The sequence below is a fragment of the Daphnia magna genome, linkage group LG5 (assembly GCF_020631705.1).
Source record: "Daphnia magna isolate NIES linkage group LG5, ASM2063170v1.1, whole genome shotgun sequence".
Classification (NCBI taxonomy): Eukaryota; Metazoa; Arthropoda; class Branchiopoda; order Diplostraca; family Daphniidae; genus Daphnia; species Daphnia magna.
The window spans coordinates 8616937-8633856 of NC_059186.1; the positions used below are offsets into that span (position 1 = coordinate 8616937).

The following is a 16920-nucleotide window of genomic DNA, read 5'->3' on the forward strand; positions in this document are numbered from 1 at the left end:
TGCTTACGTGAGAAAACGAAAGGAAAAACAACACGTAAAATTCGAATCTATGACGGAGGTTCGCGATCAGTGAGCTAGAATTTATGTGTACTTGGAACGTAGATTAATTATTATTTATATAGCTCCTCGTCATCAAGGAGAAGCTATTCAGTTTTCCATTGTTACGTTATAAATAAGAAATGAAAGTAGGCTTTCCTGCCAACTACATAACGATTGCTTTTCGATTCAGCCACCGAAGTAAGTGTATTACATGACAGTTGTATATGGACTTTTCACTACAGAGTACAGAGATTATGAGCAGTGCTTATTTATACTCTCGACTAGAAGTTAAATAATATTTTTTTAAAAAGGAAGGGAAGTAGGATACGAATAACTACAAGTTTTTATCATTACGTTAAAATACTGCTGCCAATCTGGGTACGAATTTGTTCATATAATTTGTTAAAACCGGTGGTAGGACAAACGTGAAAACCCCACCAGTAGAAATGCGACTGGAATGCCGACAGTGATACACTAGCACAGTCATTAACAATTAACTGGAAAGAATGGCAATCATTGCCGTACAGCGGCACATTGTGGATAACTCGTCCTCATTTGCATGATCTCTCCAAAATCATAAAGGCCTTGACTGGCACGAACTTTGCCCGGCAACGTCCCGTCGACAACAAAATCATAAAAAACGTCTTGGAAATGAGATGCGAAACGGATGGAGGCTTTGTCCGTATGACGATAACGTCCTAAGATGGCGCTGATATCCGACAACCCTCCGGCCAGGCGCAGGCGTGTCCCGTCCCGACATGGTACCGTCTCCTCAAACGAGACCAGGTAGAAAAAAACCCCGCTATTGAAAGACTGGTCCGCTTTCTGTGCCAAATTCCAGAGAGGGCAAGTCAGTTGAGTTGTGCTTAGCCGGGCGAGATTCTCTTGGACGTCCGTTGAATTGTCGGGGATTATCATATTTTCGGCGGATTCGCCAGATTCGTTAGTCTCGGCGGATTTAGCGGATTCGGCAAAATGGCGAAATGTGGCGATCTCGGAAGCGACTTGAGTTTCAATCGTCTCACAGTCGGAAAGTGTGTCAGCATCACCATGAACGGTTGATCCAAGCACTACAAAGGCAAAACGTATTAATTTAGTTAAACCAATTAAAACAAGTTCGTTCATAATGAGAATAAAACCTTCGAATAACTTACCTAATGGAAAGTCATAAGGTGGATGTCCCTTGGACCAAACGGCCTTGGCAGATTGGCGATAAACAAAACTATCCGGTTCTAGCCAGGTATGACCGGAAGGTTTCAGCCATTCGTGCGGAACCGATTCAAAAATCTTTCGCGGCGGCAATGAAATTAAACAAAGAGGGTCGTAACTGGAATTTTTTGAATTGCACGGACTGTTTGACCACAGGTTGTAGCCAGCTTTGAAAACCGAGTTGGTTCGGTTTTGAGACGCATCGCCTTGCACTTCGTTTTCTACTTGTGTCAAGTGACCATGAGTCACCCACGCTTGCGTGAAAAGATAAGGGTGTTTTTCAGGGTGCCTAAATTCGAAAACAAACATTTGATATTTAGAAGTTTTTTTTTTTTTTTTTTTTTAATAAATAAAATCGGCAAAATTTACTTGGATGTCGTCAAGGAGTTTACCAAATCAGCTCCAGCTCCCCAACCAAGTAACGTGACAAGACTGGGATCTCCCCCGAAATGCTCAATATTGGAGGAAATCCATATAAGCGATGCAAACAGGTCGGTCAAGCCAAGGTTGTACGACTTTGAAATAAGAATTGTTATTTTTATTTTGTTTTACTAATTTGTCCAGTTATTAACAAGCAAAAAAAAAAAAAAAAACATAAAAGATGGTTTACCTTTTCAAGCTTCAACTGGGTTTTTTGGGCCTGGAGAACCGAATCCTAAAATGGAATAAATAATTTACACTGGGTTTTTTTTTGCTAGACGGGAAAACCCACAATCAATTATCTATTTCATAACCTCTGGCAATTCAAGTAAAAAGAAAAAGTACATTAGCCTAACCTGGAAGCTAGTGCTGTCCTTGATAACGGACGAGGTGTCATTAAGAAGTAGGCGTGGAAGGAACCCCATGGGCCCAAGGCGGAATCGAGGGACCACAAATACAACACCTTTCTCCTTAGCTAGCGCAGCGGACGGAGTAGCTTGATCTGTTATAATTGAAACAAGGCCAATTGGTAGTTTTAATAAAACTTGATAATGTGGACGGAAAAAAAAACGGTTAAAATTTACCTTGATGCGCTTGATCAGACCAGCCACCGTACAGGGTTGGAATAGCAATAACAACAACCACCGGCGATGGAGTGTCGTAACCAATAATAGGGGTATATACATCAAGAGTGAGGCAGTCTTGGCTACCATACGTCTCGTAATGTCCTTTCGAGGAAGGCCGCATTTGAAGACAATCTTGCGGTTTCGATTTCGGATATTTCAGAACGTCTTTCCAGCAGTGTTCAAGCCTAAATGGGGGAGTCCCAGGCATCCATGTATAATCAACATCATCAGGTGCACCTTTTGATTTTCTGTGGCTAACAGGGGGAATGGCATATGGAATGCCAAGGAATTCAAAACCTCCATCAAGCGCCATCCTGGATGAAATAGGATGTTGTGATTGGAAGTTTTAGCAAGAACACGTTGATTGGGTACCCTTGCACAGGTCCACATGAAGTATGAGCCAAATGGAATGTTCCATTTGCAATATAGGGTTCAGGATCAGTCAACATAAGTCGGCGATATTCCAAAACAAGGACAAAAATGACAATAGGAATAAACATAATCAACATAATGTAGCCTAAGAAAAAATACAGATTATTAGACTACACTGGTTTTAAAATGTAAATACTGAAGGATTGGTTGTCATGGACTTACAGCAAGAGAGAAGTCGTTCTTTGAGTTTCCGTGTAAAAATATCGCTTGGTTTCACCTCGAGTGAGCATTCTGAAATGGTGGCTTCTAGTGAAGTGGGCTCTAGCATTGGCGAGAAAACCTCTGCCATTGTAATGCCCGCAGGTCTGGCTGTCGTCGGGCTATCGTCCATGAATTTGCGCCACATCTTAATTTAATTTAAGCTTAACACGCACAAGAGGGTATTCACCCAACACACTTCGTCGGTTTGGTGCGGTTCGCACTGCTCACCAAACGTCAGTAGGTTAACAAGTGACACAACAAGAGGAACGCAAGCTCCATTAATACTCGGCGATACTCGAGTTCTTCGAGTCTAATGTTGACCCTGGAGTTGTCATCCGGAGGAAACAATCACCATGCAGCCATCTAGCGGTAAGACGTTAACTTGTACGGAAATGTCTTTCAAAAACATTTTTAAAATTCTTTTGGACGTGACTTTATTATACAAAAAACAGCACAGAGTACAAACCAACAAAAACATAAAAAGTAATTCAAACGTTATTCACATTGCCTTTTTGAATAAGCTCTTCTTCGTCGTCATTCAACCACCTGTCCATATTGAACTCATTTTTCCAATCGACGTCAAGTGTTCGCTGATGGGAAAATCCGCTTCCCCCACCAATTCGTATATGGAAGAACTCAGCCGCATTTTTCAAAATGCCTCTATCAAATGGACTTGCATATTTAGTTTTTTTGAGCCACGACGTTTTTTTAGGAGTCCGATGGAAGTGTTTGTATCTGGAAGCATTAAGTCTTTCATTTGTTGTCATTCCTAGGATTAAAACCTGGATAGATATGGCAAGCGAATTATAAACAACCCAGTACATCATAATACCTTATCATACGTCACGAGAATCACATATCACATACCTGATAAAGCTGACAACTCAACAGCGCAGTAACCCATACTGCATGTAAAGCAGCATTGGCGGCCACGAAAGTTAACCAACCGTCACAATAAAGAACTCCAAGTCCTACAATAAAATAAATTTATTGTAATTTTATTCTTTGGCGGGTCAACGAGTACAAATACCACCTACCTGCATGCATGTTGCACTTTTTATTCCAAAAATTTACGGCTCCAAAAATGAATATCACACATGATACGGAAAGTAGAAAAAGATAGTAAATAAAGAAGCGATGGTTGTTAAGACCTAACAATAATGATAATAATTCAAAAAAATTTACATACAACCAAAGTTTAAAATTTCATTTGGCAAGTATACCTATGCAATTGCCTACCCAAGGGCAGTGGTGATCGAATCGGGCAACGCACTTATTACAATTGGAGCAGTGTTTGGAACGAATAGGCCTTCTTAATAAACAACAGCTACAAAAATGTTGCGGTTCAAAACCGGGACCAAACTCTGCTAATTGCTTAATGGTCTGTTAAGAAAGATTTAAATTGGCTATAGCGTCTCTTCCTAGATACCATGGGTATGAATAAAACTCACTTGATACTTTTCTTCTAGAGAAAGAGAAATTGTGCCCGGATCGTTATTCCACGTCTTGTAAAAAGCATAGCATAGACCAGTAGCGGATAAAGTAAAAGCCACATTCGTTATCCAATCTACACTAGAAGCCAACCATAAAAACCAAGTGACCAGCACCCACCACTGCAGCAAAGAAAATGACTATCCTTATGCAGAAGATATTTTAATTATGATAAGGTCAATGAAATACCTTTGTGGCCAAGTAGATGGATACTGGCAACGATTCCATAGTTGCGTCAGACGAAATGGAACATAGTCGACCAAATAGGTTTAGACAAAAAATAGTCAGCAATAGCAGCGCTGTCTTCAGATAATAGTTTAGCGCACTTTGGAATAAGGTACCCACGATGAAAAAGAGAACAAAAGGACTTCCCACAAGAAACCAGTGTTGTAGTTTCTACAAAAGTGAGACCAGTTAGACAAGAATGAAAAGTAGCTACTTTTTTCACAGTACCTTATAATTTCGCTCATTTTTTAAGCCCTTAATGCATGCAAGGTGATTTTCACGTGCCTCTTTATCGGATTGGACCACACGATCCAGTATTCTTTGCAATAAACGAGGCCCCAGCCAAGCAGGTTTGTCTTGGACTAGCAATTTGACGCATGTTACACCCTAGAAGAATTCAGTGGTAGACTTTTCCGAAATGCCATTTTTTTTCCACGCTTAAACGACGGTTTACCTTCCCATTGGTAACATCCAATGAAGTATTCTTTTCCAGTAGCAAAGATATCGCTGAAACATTGCGAGACTCTATTGCCCAATGGAGAGCTGTGTTGCCATTATTGTCCTGAGAAGTCACGCTGGCTCCAAGAGAGGCAAGTAAACGAGCAGGATCCACACTGAAAACACCAAGAATTCATGTAAGGAAAAAGATATCTATAGTGGATAAGGCATTTAGATCTACGTTGTGGTCCTGAAGACAGCCCACATAAGTGGAGTCATCCCTTGCATATCTGGACTGTTGACTGGGACTCCATGAGACAAAAGGTAAGCACAAACAGCAGTATGTCCAAACTGAGCTGCCAAATGAAGTGATTGGAATCCTTCACCATCATAAACCATGGGATCAGCACCGTGTTTTATCAATAAAATCGCAGTAGCTAAGTGACCCTGCCTGAATAGTGAAGGGAAAAATTTAAATTTTCCTAAATGATAAGTAGAAACCCATTCAAATGTACCGGACAGCCCAGTGTAAAGGAGTGGCAAGTAATTTACCACCTACTGCATCAACCTGGGCACCATGGTTTATATACAAATTAACAAGTTCTTTCCTATTATTGATTGAAGCCCAATGGAGAAGTGTCACCTTTAAAAAAACATATATGATATCAACATAAACTGGATTTATTGAAGAGACATTATTATCTTACATTCTCGTCATCTCTTTGGTTTACATCATATCCTTCATCTATAATTTCTTTACATCTGCTGAATATGCCATACTAAGACAGTAGGAAGTATTATATTATAACAGACTGAAAAAAATGAAAAAATATATTTTTACAAGATAAGATCCTAACCTGAGTTGCTTTCACTATATCCCATGTTTTGTATTGTTGGTCAATACAGGTATTATTGTCATTAGAATGTTCATCAACAGGAGGTTGGCCTGACATTTTTTGGGGGGACAAATGAGTATTTTCCGAATTTTCGTTTCAGTTTGTTCACAATCGCATTCACCCCTATTCTTTAAACAATCATTTTGTTTCTCCCCTCCACTCAGGCACTCACTCGCCAACCCGCAAGACCAGATAATATCGATTTACCGGTTGCTGTGGTAATATACGCCGCTTGGCGCTGTAGTAGCAGAACTTGCATCTCTTGACAGCTCTCACGTTTGAATCTGATTGCCGGTTATATAGTAGTATTTCAAAACGTATTGTGAATAATACTCTCACCAGAAAAATGTCTTCGCAGTTAATTGGTATGGAGTCTTTTCGAGAATATAGCTCATTTTCGACTGAAGACTTTGTTCATACGGACCTATCTAAAACACACGTGGTAAGTTTACACCTAAATGTCCTTACTCCTACCGCAAAGGCTAGTTGTTCAGTGCTGACTTTCTGCGATAATAGGAAAACCAACTACCAAAAGTCAACATAAATGTTCCAGTATTACCACCTACAAAATTTCCTAGAAATGAAACTGCTCTGGCGTTCATTCCAATAAAAGATGGTGAGAAAATCACTATATGGAAACAATTTCTCTTTACTTGGTAAATTCCCTTCATAGTCTTCCATCTTCATTTTGTAACCAAGACAAATGTAAAGTTATTTTTTGGTTCCAGGAGGACCCAAGGTATCTATCAAGCATTAGAATTATTATCACAAACAGATTTGAAGAAATACTCAGCAAATCAAATGACCTATGGATTAGTAACTCTTTGGAAGACTGTTAAAGCAGTTCAGCATGTTTTTATGCCACTTTCAAATGTATGTACTACATAATGTAATTTTTCCCATGCAATGGCATTGTCCAAAAGCTGTTATTGGTTTGCCTTTCAGATGTCATCTGGTATTGACGCTGTTGCTATGTTTTCACACACTAAAGATTGGTCCACCAGCCCTGTCAGATATCTTGCCTGGCATCCACACTGCAACAAGCTTGCAGTTGCTACTAGAGATGACACTGTTCTTGTGTATGCGGGATCCACTTCTACTCCAGTCGTTGTCCGCCATTCGTCTCAAAAAAATATTTCATCCATGACGTGGAGGTATTCCCAGCCTCCACCTTAGCTAGGCATTAATTGTTATATAGTCCAATTCAGCAAAACACTTTTTCTAACTAGGCCTTTGTGTTCGGCTCAGTTGGCTGTTGGATGCGCTTCGGGAGTAGCTCTTTGGACTGTCGATCCTGCTTCGTTAGGCACTCGACCGTCTGCCTCGTGCTTGACACATTTACCCCATCCAACTTCAGTTAATTCCGTCACTTGGGATCCACAAGTAATTTAATTTGTGGTTTTCACTTTCATTTTGCTCTTGTATTCATGGAATTGCAATGCAAAAGGGTAAGTTTTTGGCTTCCGGTAGCCCACAAGATTCTTCACTCTATATTTGGAACGTCGAAAATCGTGAAGCTACCCTTCTTCAGAAAATCCGCGGAGGGGGATACACTTTTCTGACTTGGAGCCCAACTGGAAATCGCCTTTTAGCCTGTACACCAGGCAATGTTTTCAAGTTCGCTAGACTAAACTATTTATTGATACTGATTTCTAACGCAAATCTTATACCTACTATTTTTCTTGTACAGAATATGGGAAACCCGAACATGGTCGGCCGAGATCTGGGATGTGATGAATGGTTATGTTCAGGCAGCAGCATGGAGTCCCTGTGGAACAAAAGCTATTTTTGCTGATTCTGTTCAGCCTACTCTTTATTGCGTGTCGAAAGTATTTGGTTTTTAATCAAATTGGGTAGTGTAAATGTCGTCATTTTTATACGTTGAAAATGTTCTAATTGGTGCAGAGCTCTTCCACTAAAGCGGCAACTGTGGTAGCTGACTTTACAGAAACCCAAACTTCGGAGGCAACGGGGTACGACTGTCATATTTTGCAAACAAAGTACGTAAATTAAGGTCTTGGTTAGTAAATTAAGCAGACTGGTGCAAGATCTTGCATGGGACCCTCGAGGTGAAAGATTGGCTGTCACCTTTCGTTCCTCGGATTATGTTGCTCTTTTTCGCACACGATATTCGCCAACGTTGAGTTTGTTTCCATGGTAAGTTTTACGTTTTACGAAATTTGTTGGCTTTTAAATATTAAATCACTCTTTGCTATTCTAGTGGTATATTAAAGGGTGAACCTGATGAAGTGGCATCAGCGATCCAATTCAAACCTGATTTTGAAAATGGCGCCTTACTCACTGTGGTAACGCTTTTTAAATTATTCTTTTCATAAGTGTTAATCATTAAACAAACGAAAGACGTTACATATCTCTTTGTTCAGGCCTGGTCGTCCGGTCGAATTCAACATGTGCCTTTTTCGTTCCTCCCGCAGCATCTTGAAACTTAAATTTATTTAGCAGTTCGTTGTCTTATTTTATTGGCCAACCGTTTATGAATCCGTGATTATTTACTGGAATTGATTGCTCATGAATAAATAAAAAGAAAAGTTTAGAATCTTAGAAAAGAATTATTGTATTCTACATGTTTAGGAAAGGACTTGTTGGAAACGGAGGCAGTCAGAAACAACCTTCCATTTTGTATCTTGAGCAGTGATAAGGAAATTTTGGCAAAATGGCTGGGCAGGCTTTTTTTCAAATCTGACAATTCCTGCTACAACAGCCATTACAGTAGGTTGACCTTTAATTGCTTCTTCTGCATCAATCAAAAATACTATAGTCTCATTTAATATGAAAATACAAAAAAATTAAACCCAACAAACACAATTGGTTTGTGCTAACATACCATGGATTGGCTGAGCATCTAAGCTTACAATTTGATGATCACTTGCTGGAAGCTTCTCAAGGAAGGATTGAATTTGCATATTTCCTGACACTGAGTTACCATTCCAAACTAAGACAGCTGTTTCCATATATAGTTTACAAAGAAGCTAAAAAAGGAGAATTAAAAGATTTGTCATGGTTCAAATGTTGATAATTTCAGTTACATTTCTCTTTTTGTCAAGGCAATCATAATAGAGTTTTGTGAATTCCAAGGCTGTGGAACAAGCTTCATCAATCAACACTCTCTTATCCTGTAAATAGAAATTTAATTTAAAAATTATCTTCTTCACAACTCCACGTATTTTACTTACAATTGCAACGGCCATGAATGTATTTAATATGTTTCGTCAAAACGTGTTGCTCAAACAAACAAACCGAGTGAATTCAATGTAAATGAATAAAGTAATGTAACCATTCGTCCATTAACCACACAAAACAATTCGTACCGCAATAGCTGACGACTCACATGCTGTACAGCGTTGCGAGAAAAGAAACGAGAACAAAGTTGCTCACTGTTGTGGGCAGTCAGCTGCTCGTCCAGTCGTCCCTGTTGAACAGTTGGACTTGGACTGGAACAATGGACACTAAACTCTTCACGGTAGTACCAGACGAGTAGTACAGACTGCGAAGGTACTGTCTATGATGGTAGTCTTGGACTTTTGGTCTTGGATCTCGGCCTGTCTCTCTTGCTGTTCTTCAACAGAAGAAGAGGACAGGAAGCAGGATGCATCGTGTCTGTCACGTGTTATCCCTTTTAGAAGTTAAGAATAAGTTCAAATTTAAAAAATTGAAAATGAAACCAAGATAACTAAAGTAACAAGATCAGTCAAACCAAAATAGAGATTTCAAACAACAAAACAAGACAAAAATCATCCATATGATTGGAATAATATCGCTGTTTTAATTATACAATGTGAAGATGCGTTATAGACACGAAAATTTCCAATATCCAATGCTACCTGGATCATTAACTGATTCTACCTGCCGAGGGTTCACATTTAAGCACTTTTGGGGTTCTTGACCTTCCTTCGAATGACCTTGGTGAGATTCAGGTTCGTCAGGGAATACTGGAGCTTCCCAAGTTCAGAACGCAAACGAAAAGGTGTAGGAAAGTAGGCATAAAATGTCTCTCTGTCCAATTGCAATTCTTTTGATTGTTTCTGTTGCAGGTATCCCGGCGATGTTAGGTAAGTCAGTACATATTTGGTAATTTACTTGCTTATATAAGTTACCGCTAGTCTGAAATTACAATTTGTTTAATGCTACAGAATATATATATATTTTTTTTCTGTAGACACATCGATGTCTTGCTCAGACAGTGAGTGTCCACCGGATAAAGAGTGCTTTGTCCCCTCTTGCTATGGTTCTTCTTGTCGGAGTGTACAGCCCATTTGTTTAGAAGTGTTAGACGCCCCCGATTTTACTTTGGGAATCGAAGGAAGTAATTCGCCCGATAACGGTCTTAACGTCGAGTATAATTTCGTTAATCCGGAGGAACTACGATTACGTCTGTAGCTGGGAAATGAAGCCAGTTCGCCCAAACATGATTCAAATACAAAGGATTCGGTCATACAAGAGTAATATTTATTCGATCTTTCTACAACATTCAAAAATTTTTAAAAAATGTCATCGTTAAACACGCAATTGTTTATTATGTATGTAGATTAACTTAAACGAAAACAGCGATGAATAGGCTGGGAATCGCTTGTGATGTCTTCAGCTAAACAAAGCCTCGGATTAATCAAACAAAGTTCTTTTTGTAGCATTGGGTAGTCAAATGACAGCAACTGAGTACAGCCCATTAAATCAATTCGATTTAACTGTCCATTATTCGCAACTAACATGGAACGTAATCCATGTGACGTAAGTTGTAAACAGTACGCTAAACAAAGACTGTCTAGCGCTGGGAAGGAGGTGGCAAACGCAATTAAAGATTTATCGGTTAGCTGACTTCCAGCCAAAGCCAACTGCCTTATATTAGACAGTCGATGTAAAGAGGAGGGTAAGATAAACTTCTCTATCAAAATATCATTTAAGCCAGATACCCAGCTGAGATCGAGGACCGTTAGTTTAGGCTGAAACGCACGACTGAGGGCAGCTGGCGTAAGCGAAGGAAGTTTTAGAGCGTCAAGGACGCTTGCGTTACAGCCTTGCATACTAAGAGTGGTTAAGTTGGGCAGGCGATCCATAAGCCATGCACACTGTTGATGCGAAAAGGAAGACCAATCCATGACCAAGCACCTGGGTTGGCGGCGGATAATTCCGGCCAACATTATAGGTGTTAGTTGTCGATGGGAGAGATCCATCAACTTCCACAGAGATGGATCAATAGAATAGCGATTCCATGACCGACAGACTTGCATGCAAACCAGTAAATCAGCAATAGAAAGATGTTGAAAAACTGGTATGAGGACTTCCGGTCGCAAAATCAATTCTAGCTTTTCCGATAACTGACCAAGTAAAACTCCAGATGCTTTCCTTCTTTGAACTTGAGAATCAATGCGGCCAACTGTGGTATGGCGCATGACGACAGACTGCCGCATTTTTTTGGCCATATCTTGTTGTTGTTGCTGCCTGAGCTGATCTCTCAGGTGCGGAAAGGGGGATTCCATTTTTGAAGGTGGGTATCTGACTTCCGTCACCACCACAGTGTTACTGTCGGGCTCCTGCGATTGTTCCACCGGTTCCTCTTTCTTAATGGCAACATGCACTTCATTTTTTGGAACTACATGCTCCAACTTGATATCTATAACTTCTCTTTTCACAATTACGGAAACGTGAGAACTGGAACAGCCAGGCGTAATTTGGGGCACGGACGAACGCGAAGAATTGCAGGCGATGTCCATTTTATGGGCTAGAGAAGTTGCGATACTAGATGAACTAGGTAATAGTTTCTTGCTCTTCGAGTTGGTTGGTTGCTGCACCCTAACAACTGGCACTCCTGTTATAGCCAAGTGGGATTGGTCTTTTCTGTGCTGCTCTACTAGTGTCCGTACGTCTTGTATGAGAGCTACAGGATTTACAAGCAGATCGGGCACGTTCTTGCGCGTTGGAGCTAATGAATGTAAATAGAGCACGATTGCCCTAAGACCATGCAGTTCACTGGCTGTCAAATGGACATGTGGCTGTTGACTTTGGATAGCTTTTTCGACAGGTGTCTGCCCCTTATCAAAGGATAAATTAAACAGTGAATCCCATTTCTTACATGGCTTTAATGACGAAGAACCATACCTGTTGGAGCTGAGACAAATCCAAATGGTCTTTTCCCAGTAGAGTGTAAACGTATCTTTCAAGAACATACCAAAGCATTTCCGTATAAAAGGGAAAGCGAAATTTCGCTGGCACCCGAGTGCTATCTTCTAACTGTGCAATCCGTAACTGATTTTCAATTGCAAAGCTATGAAGAAAATTGCCACCAAAGACAAGAGAATCGGACGGCGTATAAACAGCATGGATCCAGCCCGAGGGAATGAGGAAAGTGTTGCCAGCCTCCAAATTAACACGGCCACACTTCTCGACCAGATCGCCGAAAAATATATCGCTCTGTTTTCCGGACAAAGTCCACTGTTCATACAACTGCAAATTTCGCTCCGTCGGGGGTATCAACCAGAAAACCTAAAATGCCGTTTTCGTCTTAAGGCCGTATCAATAGCATTCAACATTTATTGTTCAAATACCTTCGAGCCTTTAAGAATGTGATACCAGACTGAAGTGCCACCAAAATCAATGTGAAAATCTGTGTAACACCCTGCAACACTCATTAAACAATATTTTTGGACTTTGGGATACCACATATCATCCATTGCATTAGTAGATTCTTTTTGAAGTGCCTTCAGAGCACGAGGCCACATAACCTCTACCCAGTCAAGAAGACTAACCTGTAATTGAAAATTTATTATAACATACTCTTTGCATGGTTACTTGTGAGTTTAGAAAGAAAGAGACAGTACTATAACAGGAGGATGAACCATATGTTCTAGCTTTGTGTGAGAAAACTCCAGGCTGATGACATTTAGTAGACGGTCTTTATTTGGGCTTTCATAGTATTGTTGCCATTCTTTCATGGTCATTTCTAGGTTTCTCTGGGTAGCAACTTCCATAACATCTACCATTCTTCTAGAGCCTACACAAGGATTTAAAATTAGTTTAGAAATCTGCACTTCACATACAGTATAAAATATCAAGTTACCAACACACTGTCTAACATCTCCAACTGAGAAATCAGATTTTGGAACTTTTATATCCAATCCATATTTGTCTTTAAATAATAAGGGTGTGCTGAAGCCATTTTTTTGAATGTATGCAATTGTGAAATCTGGAAAAACAAACAAAACAAACAAAAAATAAGAAAAATTTTGATTATCTCTGTGCATATTTAACTAGTGCAACTGACCTTTTCCTTGCATCTCTTGAACAAAATGATGTTCAAACTTATCTGAACTAAGTTTGACATCAAGGCTGAATGAAGGAAGGGTGCTGAAAGCCATTTCAAGATCCAAGTCATCATCATCATCTAGATCTGTGTTGTTATTTCTCCCTCCTCGTTTTCTCTACCATAAGGTATAAGGTTACTATGAAACATACTCAGGGCGGATAAAAAACTAAATGAAAAAGAATTGACTTACCTGCGAACCTCCTGATGTGCGTCCCCTTCCACGGTTTCTTTTTCTTCCTCTCTTCGCTGAGTGAGGATGCGAGTTATCTTCCATCTTCGATATTACGGAAATTTTTCAGATTTCTAACTATAGAAAATTTGGCCAGTTAGGCCGATTCGATTCGGTAAAAATACATAGAAAAAAAACGTACAATATTAAAAGAAAAACTTTGGGTTGCCAAACAATAGATTATCGATACATAGGCGATAGTATTTCATCGATAACTTAGAAAAATCCAATGAAAAAAGAAACTTAATCAACTCATGGTTAGTAGAAAATTACATAAAAGAAATCGTAAAAATTTCTTGAATAGGAGTAGCAACGTAACATAACATTTTCGATTACGTTGGAAAATATCGTGTGTGTTTACACTGGCGGATGAGCGGCCTTGCCGAAAACCGCCAAAGGTAAACACGTTGATGGGCATGTTTCGTCTGCTAACTGTTAACATAAGTAGCTACTGTAAACTGGTGCAAGACAGCAGCTGGGTGCCTTAAAGTTGAAGTTGAAGTTGAAGTAAACTGCTGCAAGCTAACTGTAGGCATAAGGGGTCGATTGGTTCCATTCTAACTAGTGGAATAATATAATCAAGAAGAAATTTTTAAAATGGCATCATCATATAAAGTGAAATCAGTGACAGATTCATTGAATCAGAGTGAAAAGAAGAAACGTTACATTCTCTTCAATCACCAAGATATTTCAGAAATTTGGAACCATCTCATATTGTCGGTTGCTATCAATGAGTTAAAGAATGAAGACCCCTCATTGCTTGAAGGTAATGTTGAATTTTTGCCAGAAAAAACAACAAACAAACAACCAAAAAACATAAAATTCATACTGTGTTTCTTTTTGGGTATTTCATCATCCAGAACCAATCAAGACAACTGATCAGATTTTTGGTGAAGAATTACACTGTCGTACTTGTCTAGCCAGCTTTACTGAGAAAGATGATTACAGACTTCATTATAGGGATGATCTACATCGTTATAACCTCAAGTTAAAACTCATTGGAAAACCTCCTGTTAGCCAACAAGAATTCTGTGAAATTGAAGATGGAATATCAAGTATATCGGGTTCAGATAGTGATGATGATTCCTCTGATAGAACTGTCAAGACTGCAGTTGGAACCCCCAAAATCTATTTCCAAAATCAGAAAGGACAAAAGATGGCAGTTTATCGTTGTTTGTTACATTCAAAAAAGGTACCTTTTTAAACTTCCAAATTTATGTTGCCCTTTTGGTATTTTTCTTTTGTACAATTTCAGAAATCAACCAGTAATGAAGAAGAATTAATCCAGCTCATACAGAATTTGCCAAAGCAAAACATGTGGGCTATCATTATGCTAGGGGGTGGCCATTTTGCTGCTGCAGTTTATCAAGGCAATTAAATGCTACAGCTTTTTGTCCATTATTATTATTATTATTTTCAACTTATGATTAATTAGGAACTGAAATAGTGCATCATAAAACTTTCCATTCATACACTGTTAGAGCCAAGCAGGGTGGTGGTCAATCCAGTAAAGATAACAAATCTGGTGGCGGCTCTCATCCTAAATCAGCAGGTGCTTCTCTTAGACGATACAATGAAGCAGCGTTTGCAGAGGTACACCAATTCTAGTCGACATACATAAACATTTCGTACCTTTGAAACTTAATTATAATATATATTTTTTTCTACATAGCATGTCCAATCATTGTTTATTTGTTGGTGCGATGTCTTGAAGAAGTGTAACGTCATTTTCTATCGAGCAGCAAGTTCGAATCAAACGATTATGTTTGGCGGGAAAAATCCATTTTTTGATCGATGTGATCAACGATTAAGATCAATTCCTTTCCCCACCAGGCGAGCTACTCTCAAAGAAGTTAGAAGAGTTTGGTTACAGTTAGCGACAATTGAATTAGTAGGCAAGTGGAAAAATTTCTTTGATTTTTTAAAATCCAGTAATTCTAATGGTAACACGTGTTTGTTGTTAGAGTAGAAACAGACGAAATGCATGAGGGATGTTTAACCGAAATTATTACAACGACGGATAATTTAAAGCTTGATAGTGAATCCACTGATGATGAACTTAAAGTGTTGGAACTGCAACGTGCGAAAAGAATGAAAAAGAAAATTGCAGCAAAAAACAGTAGCAACATCGCCATTCAAATTGTGGAAATTAGTAAGCGCGTGATTTTTTACGACACATCATATCACGTAATTGGATCTTATTTATGCTAGACGGAGATGACAAGGATCTTTTCCCCGGAGAAAAGGAAATTAGAGAGAGCATTTTTCTTGCCATCAAACGAGGAAATTCGGATTTGCTTGACGAGGAAATCGAGAAACTTTCAGAAATTCTGGATTCTTATCGCGAAGAATACCAATTGGACATAACCGATGTTTTGAATCACCGACTTGGCGACAATTGCGAAACTTTACTTCATCAATCAGCTTCAATGAACAAGCGTGCCCCATTCGTTTGGTATTAAAATAAATCTAATAGTTTTGATTTCATCGCATGCTAATTTCAATTAGGAAATTGATGGACCTGGGATGTGATCCATCCTTGAGTGATGCATCCGGAAGAGTTCCGTACATGGTAGCGTCTGACAAAGAAACGCGAGCAACGTTTCGTCGTTTTATGGGTGCCAATCCAGAGCGATATGATTATGTAAAAGCTGTTATTCCGTCTCCATTGACAGAAGAAATAGAGAAACAAAAAGCAGAAAAACTGGCTGAAAAGCGGAAACTTCAAAAACAGGCTAGAAAAGAAAAAAAGACAACAGAGAAAGCTAAAATGGATGAAGAAAAACGGAAACAAGAAGAACTGCGTCTAGCTGAAGAAGAAAAACGTAAAGCTGAGGAAGATAGGGCCCGCTTCGTAGCTCTCTCAGATAGAGAAAAGGTAACCTCTTCTTAACTGGATTTTATGATGTAGTTTAATATTTGACCGTTTTATTCAGAGAGCTTTGGCTGCTGAACGACGACTCTTAGCAAATACATCCACTGCCGGATTGCCAACACCTGTTTTAGTTCGCTGTCTTGTATGTGGATTAGACATTAGCGGAAAAGTTCCATTCGAATACAGTGGCAACAAATTTTGTTCACCCCCTTGTTTACAGAAGCACCGCAAACTAAATACAAAATAATGTAAAGTTTTTGTTGCGATGAGGTAAATAAAGCAAAAAATTTATTATTTTTCTTATCTTTTGATTGTTAAAATGGCTATTATACATTGTCGATATAATATTGAAGACAATTACAGGAGAAAAAAGCGAACAGTAGTTTCTTCGGTCGAAGTTGTAAGAGAAAAGAGTGTCAGTTTGTTCATCAAACGGAACGGCAAGGTCACCCTGATAAAACAAGGTATCGTGTACTTTATCCACGAAACTGTTTTCCGACACCCATACTTCAAGTTCCAAC

The 16920-nt window shown here is 39.2% G+C and overlaps 6 protein-coding genes and 2 long non-coding RNA genes across 10 annotated transcripts; 4 read left to right on the plus strand and 4 right to left on the minus strand.

Moving 5' to 3' along the window:
- Positions 1-213: 213 nt before the first annotated feature.
- LOC116922829 (neurotactin) lies at positions 214-3212 on the minus strand. The gene is made up of 8 exons (XM_032929279.2): positions 2889-3212; positions 2667-2811; positions 2253-2608; positions 2025-2170; positions 1859-1903; positions 1618-1763; positions 1194-1537; positions 214-1109 (listed from the first exon to the last, which is right to left on the minus strand). The coding sequence occupies exons 1-8, from the start codon at positions 3070-3072 to the stop codon at positions 553-555; spliced, it is 1923 nt and encodes a 640-aa protein (XP_032785170.2). The 5' UTR covers positions 3073-3212; the 3' UTR covers positions 214-552.
- On the plus strand, positions 3161-3969 carry LOC123472451. The gene is made up of 2 exons (XR_006646882.1): positions 3161-3296; positions 3701-3969. It is a non-coding gene; the product is annotated as an uncharacterized LOC123472451 (long non-coding RNA).
- LOC116922836 (palmitoyltransferase ZDHHC17) lies at positions 3345-6179 on the minus strand. Its single transcript, XM_032929285.2, has 12 exons — positions 5939-6179; positions 5789-5860; positions 5597-5724; positions 5323-5532; positions 5098-5257; positions 4872-5030; positions 4608-4814; positions 4379-4540; positions 4151-4310; positions 3965-4078; positions 3795-3898; positions 3345-3709 (listed from the first exon to the last, which is right to left on the minus strand). The coding sequence occupies exons 1-12, from the start codon at positions 6032-6034 to the stop codon at positions 3416-3418; spliced, it is 1866 nt and encodes a 621-aa protein (XP_032785176.2). The 5' UTR covers positions 6035-6179; the 3' UTR covers positions 3345-3415.
- Positions 6180-6182: 3 nt separating this feature from the next.
- LOC116922903 (aladin) lies at positions 6183-8531 on the plus strand. 2 transcript variants are annotated; one of them, XM_032929376.2, is made up of 11 exons: positions 6183-6419; positions 6494-6633; positions 6706-6850; positions 6923-7131; positions 7207-7360; positions 7425-7594; positions 7668-7806; positions 7883-7950; positions 8015-8134; positions 8199-8283; positions 8362-8531. In XM_032929376.2, the coding sequence occupies exons 1-11, from the start codon at positions 6324-6326 to the stop codon at positions 8425-8427; spliced, it is 1392 nt and encodes a 463-aa protein (XP_032785267.2). In that variant the 5' UTR covers positions 6183-6323; the 3' UTR covers positions 8428-8531. The 2 variants fall into 2 exon arrangements, with proteins under 2 accessions (XP_032785267.2, XP_032785266.2); XM_032929375.2 differs by having other exon boundaries at positions 6184-6419; positions 8003-8134.
- A 3-nt stretch (positions 8532-8534) lies between these two features.
- On the minus strand, positions 8535-9354 carry LOC116923035 (NTF2-related export protein 1). Its single transcript, XM_045174003.1, has 4 exons — positions 9172-9354; positions 9025-9111; positions 8823-8967; positions 8535-8732 (listed from the first exon to the last, which is right to left on the minus strand). Exons 1-4 carry the CDS (start codon positions 9184-9186, stop codon positions 8566-8568), a joined length of 414 nt encoding a protein of 137 aa, XP_045029938.1. The 5' UTR covers positions 9187-9354; the 3' UTR covers positions 8535-8565.
- Positions 9355-9672: 318 nt separating this feature from the next.
- Positions 9673-10670, plus strand: LOC116923081. The gene is made up of 3 exons (XR_004394287.2): positions 9673-10047; positions 10155-10437; positions 10524-10670. It is a non-coding gene; the product is annotated as an uncharacterized LOC116923081 (long non-coding RNA).
- LOC116922797 (jmjC domain-containing histone demethylation protein 1) lies at positions 10423-13715 on the minus strand. 2 transcript variants are annotated; one of them, XM_045173993.1, is made up of 7 exons: positions 13486-13715; positions 13254-13410; positions 13050-13175; positions 12811-12983; positions 12538-12738; positions 12092-12475; positions 10423-12018 (listed from the first exon to the last, which is right to left on the minus strand). In XM_045173993.1, the coding sequence occupies exons 1-7, from the start codon at positions 13567-13569 to the stop codon at positions 10525-10527; spliced, it is 2619 nt and encodes an 872-aa protein (XP_045029928.1). In that variant the 5' UTR covers positions 13570-13715; the 3' UTR covers positions 10423-10524. The 2 variants fall into 2 exon arrangements, with proteins under 2 accessions (XP_045029928.1, XP_032785112.1); XM_032929221.2 differs by having other exon boundaries at positions 10423-12024.
- A 146-nt stretch (positions 13716-13861) lies between these two features.
- On the plus strand, positions 13862-16695 carry LOC116922826 (ankyrin repeat and zinc finger domain-containing protein 1). Its single transcript, XM_032929274.2, has 9 exons — positions 13862-14290; positions 14385-14716; positions 14780-14894; positions 14960-15117; positions 15197-15419; positions 15494-15676; positions 15736-15979; positions 16033-16402; positions 16461-16695. The coding sequence occupies exons 1-9, from the start codon at positions 14122-14124 to the stop codon at positions 16644-16646; spliced, it is 1980 nt and encodes a 659-aa protein (XP_032785165.2). The 5' UTR covers positions 13862-14121; the 3' UTR covers positions 16647-16695.
- The last annotated feature ends 225 nt before the right edge of the window (positions 16696-16920 follow it).

Excerpts from the sequence above, each read along its gene's own strand:
- LOC116922829 (XM_032929279.2), bottom strand. The coding sequence starts at position 3,072 with ATGTGGCGCAAATTCATGGACGATAGCCCGACGACAGCCAGACCTGCG. Across the intron at positions 2,812-2,888 it reads AGAACGACTTCTCTCTTGCT|GCTACATTATGTTGATTATG; the intron begins GTAAGTCCATGA and ends ATTTTTTCTTAG. Across the intron at positions 1,904-2,024 it reads AGGACAGCACTAGCTTCCAG|GATTCGGTTCTCCAGGCCCA; the intron begins GTTAGGCTAATG and ends ATTCCATTTTAG.
- LOC116922836 (XM_032929285.2), bottom strand. The coding sequence starts at position 6,034 with ATGTCAGGCCAACCTCCTGTTGATGAACATTCTAATGACAATAATACC. Across the intron at positions 5,031-5,097 it reads TGGATGTTACCAATGGGAAG|GGTGTAACATGCGTCAAATT; the intron begins GTAAACCGTCGT and ends GAATTCTTCTAG. Across the intron at positions 4,815-4,871 it reads AAAATGAGCGAAATTATAAG|AAACTACAACACTGGTTTCT; the intron begins GTACTGTGAAAA and ends TCACTTTTGTAG.
- LOC116922903 (XM_032929375.2), top strand. The coding sequence starts at position 6,324 with ATGTCTTCGCAGTTAATTGGTATGGAGTCTTTTCGAGAATATAGCTCA. Across the intron at positions 7,595-7,667 it reads ACACCAGGCAATGTTTTCAA|AATATGGGAAACCCGAACAT; the intron begins GTTCGCTAGACT and ends TTTCTTGTACAG. Across the intron at positions 7,807-7,882 it reads CTCTTTATTGCGTGTCGAAA|AGCTCTTCCACTAAAGCGGC; the intron begins GTATTTGGTTTT and ends TAATTGGTGCAG.
- LOC116923035 (XM_045174003.1), bottom strand. Across the intron at positions 8,968-9,024 it reads GCCTTGACAAAAAGAGAAAT|CTTCTTTGTAAACTATATAT; the intron begins GTAACTGAAATT and ends CTCCTTTTTTAG. Across the intron at positions 8,733-8,822 it reads AGATGCTCAGCCAATCCATG|AAGAAGCAATTAAAGGTCAA; the intron begins GTATGTTAGCAC and ends TGATTGATGCAG.
- LOC116922797 (XM_032929221.2), bottom strand. The coding sequence starts at position 13,569 with ATGGAAGATAACTCGCATCCTCACTCAGCGAAGAGAGGAAGAAAAAGA. Across the intron at positions 13,176-13,253 it reads TCAAGAGATGCAAGGAAAAG|ATTTCACAATTGCATACATT; the intron begins GTCAGTTGCACT and ends TTGTTTTTCCAG. Across the intron at positions 12,739-12,810 it reads TGGTTCATCCTCCTGTTATA|GTTAGTCTTCTTGACTGGGT; the intron begins GTACTGTCTCTT and ends TTTCAATTACAG.
- LOC116922826 (XM_032929274.2), top strand. The coding sequence starts at position 14,122 with ATGGCATCATCATATAAAGTGAAATCAGTGACAGATTCATTGAATCAG. Across the intron at positions 14,291-14,384 it reads AGACCCCTCATTGCTTGAAG|AACCAATCAAGACAACTGAT; the intron begins GTAATGTTGAAT and ends TTCATCATCCAG. Across the intron at positions 15,677-15,735 it reads CATTCAAATTGTGGAAATTA|ACGGAGATGACAAGGATCTT; the intron begins GTAAGCGCGTGA and ends TATTTATGCTAG.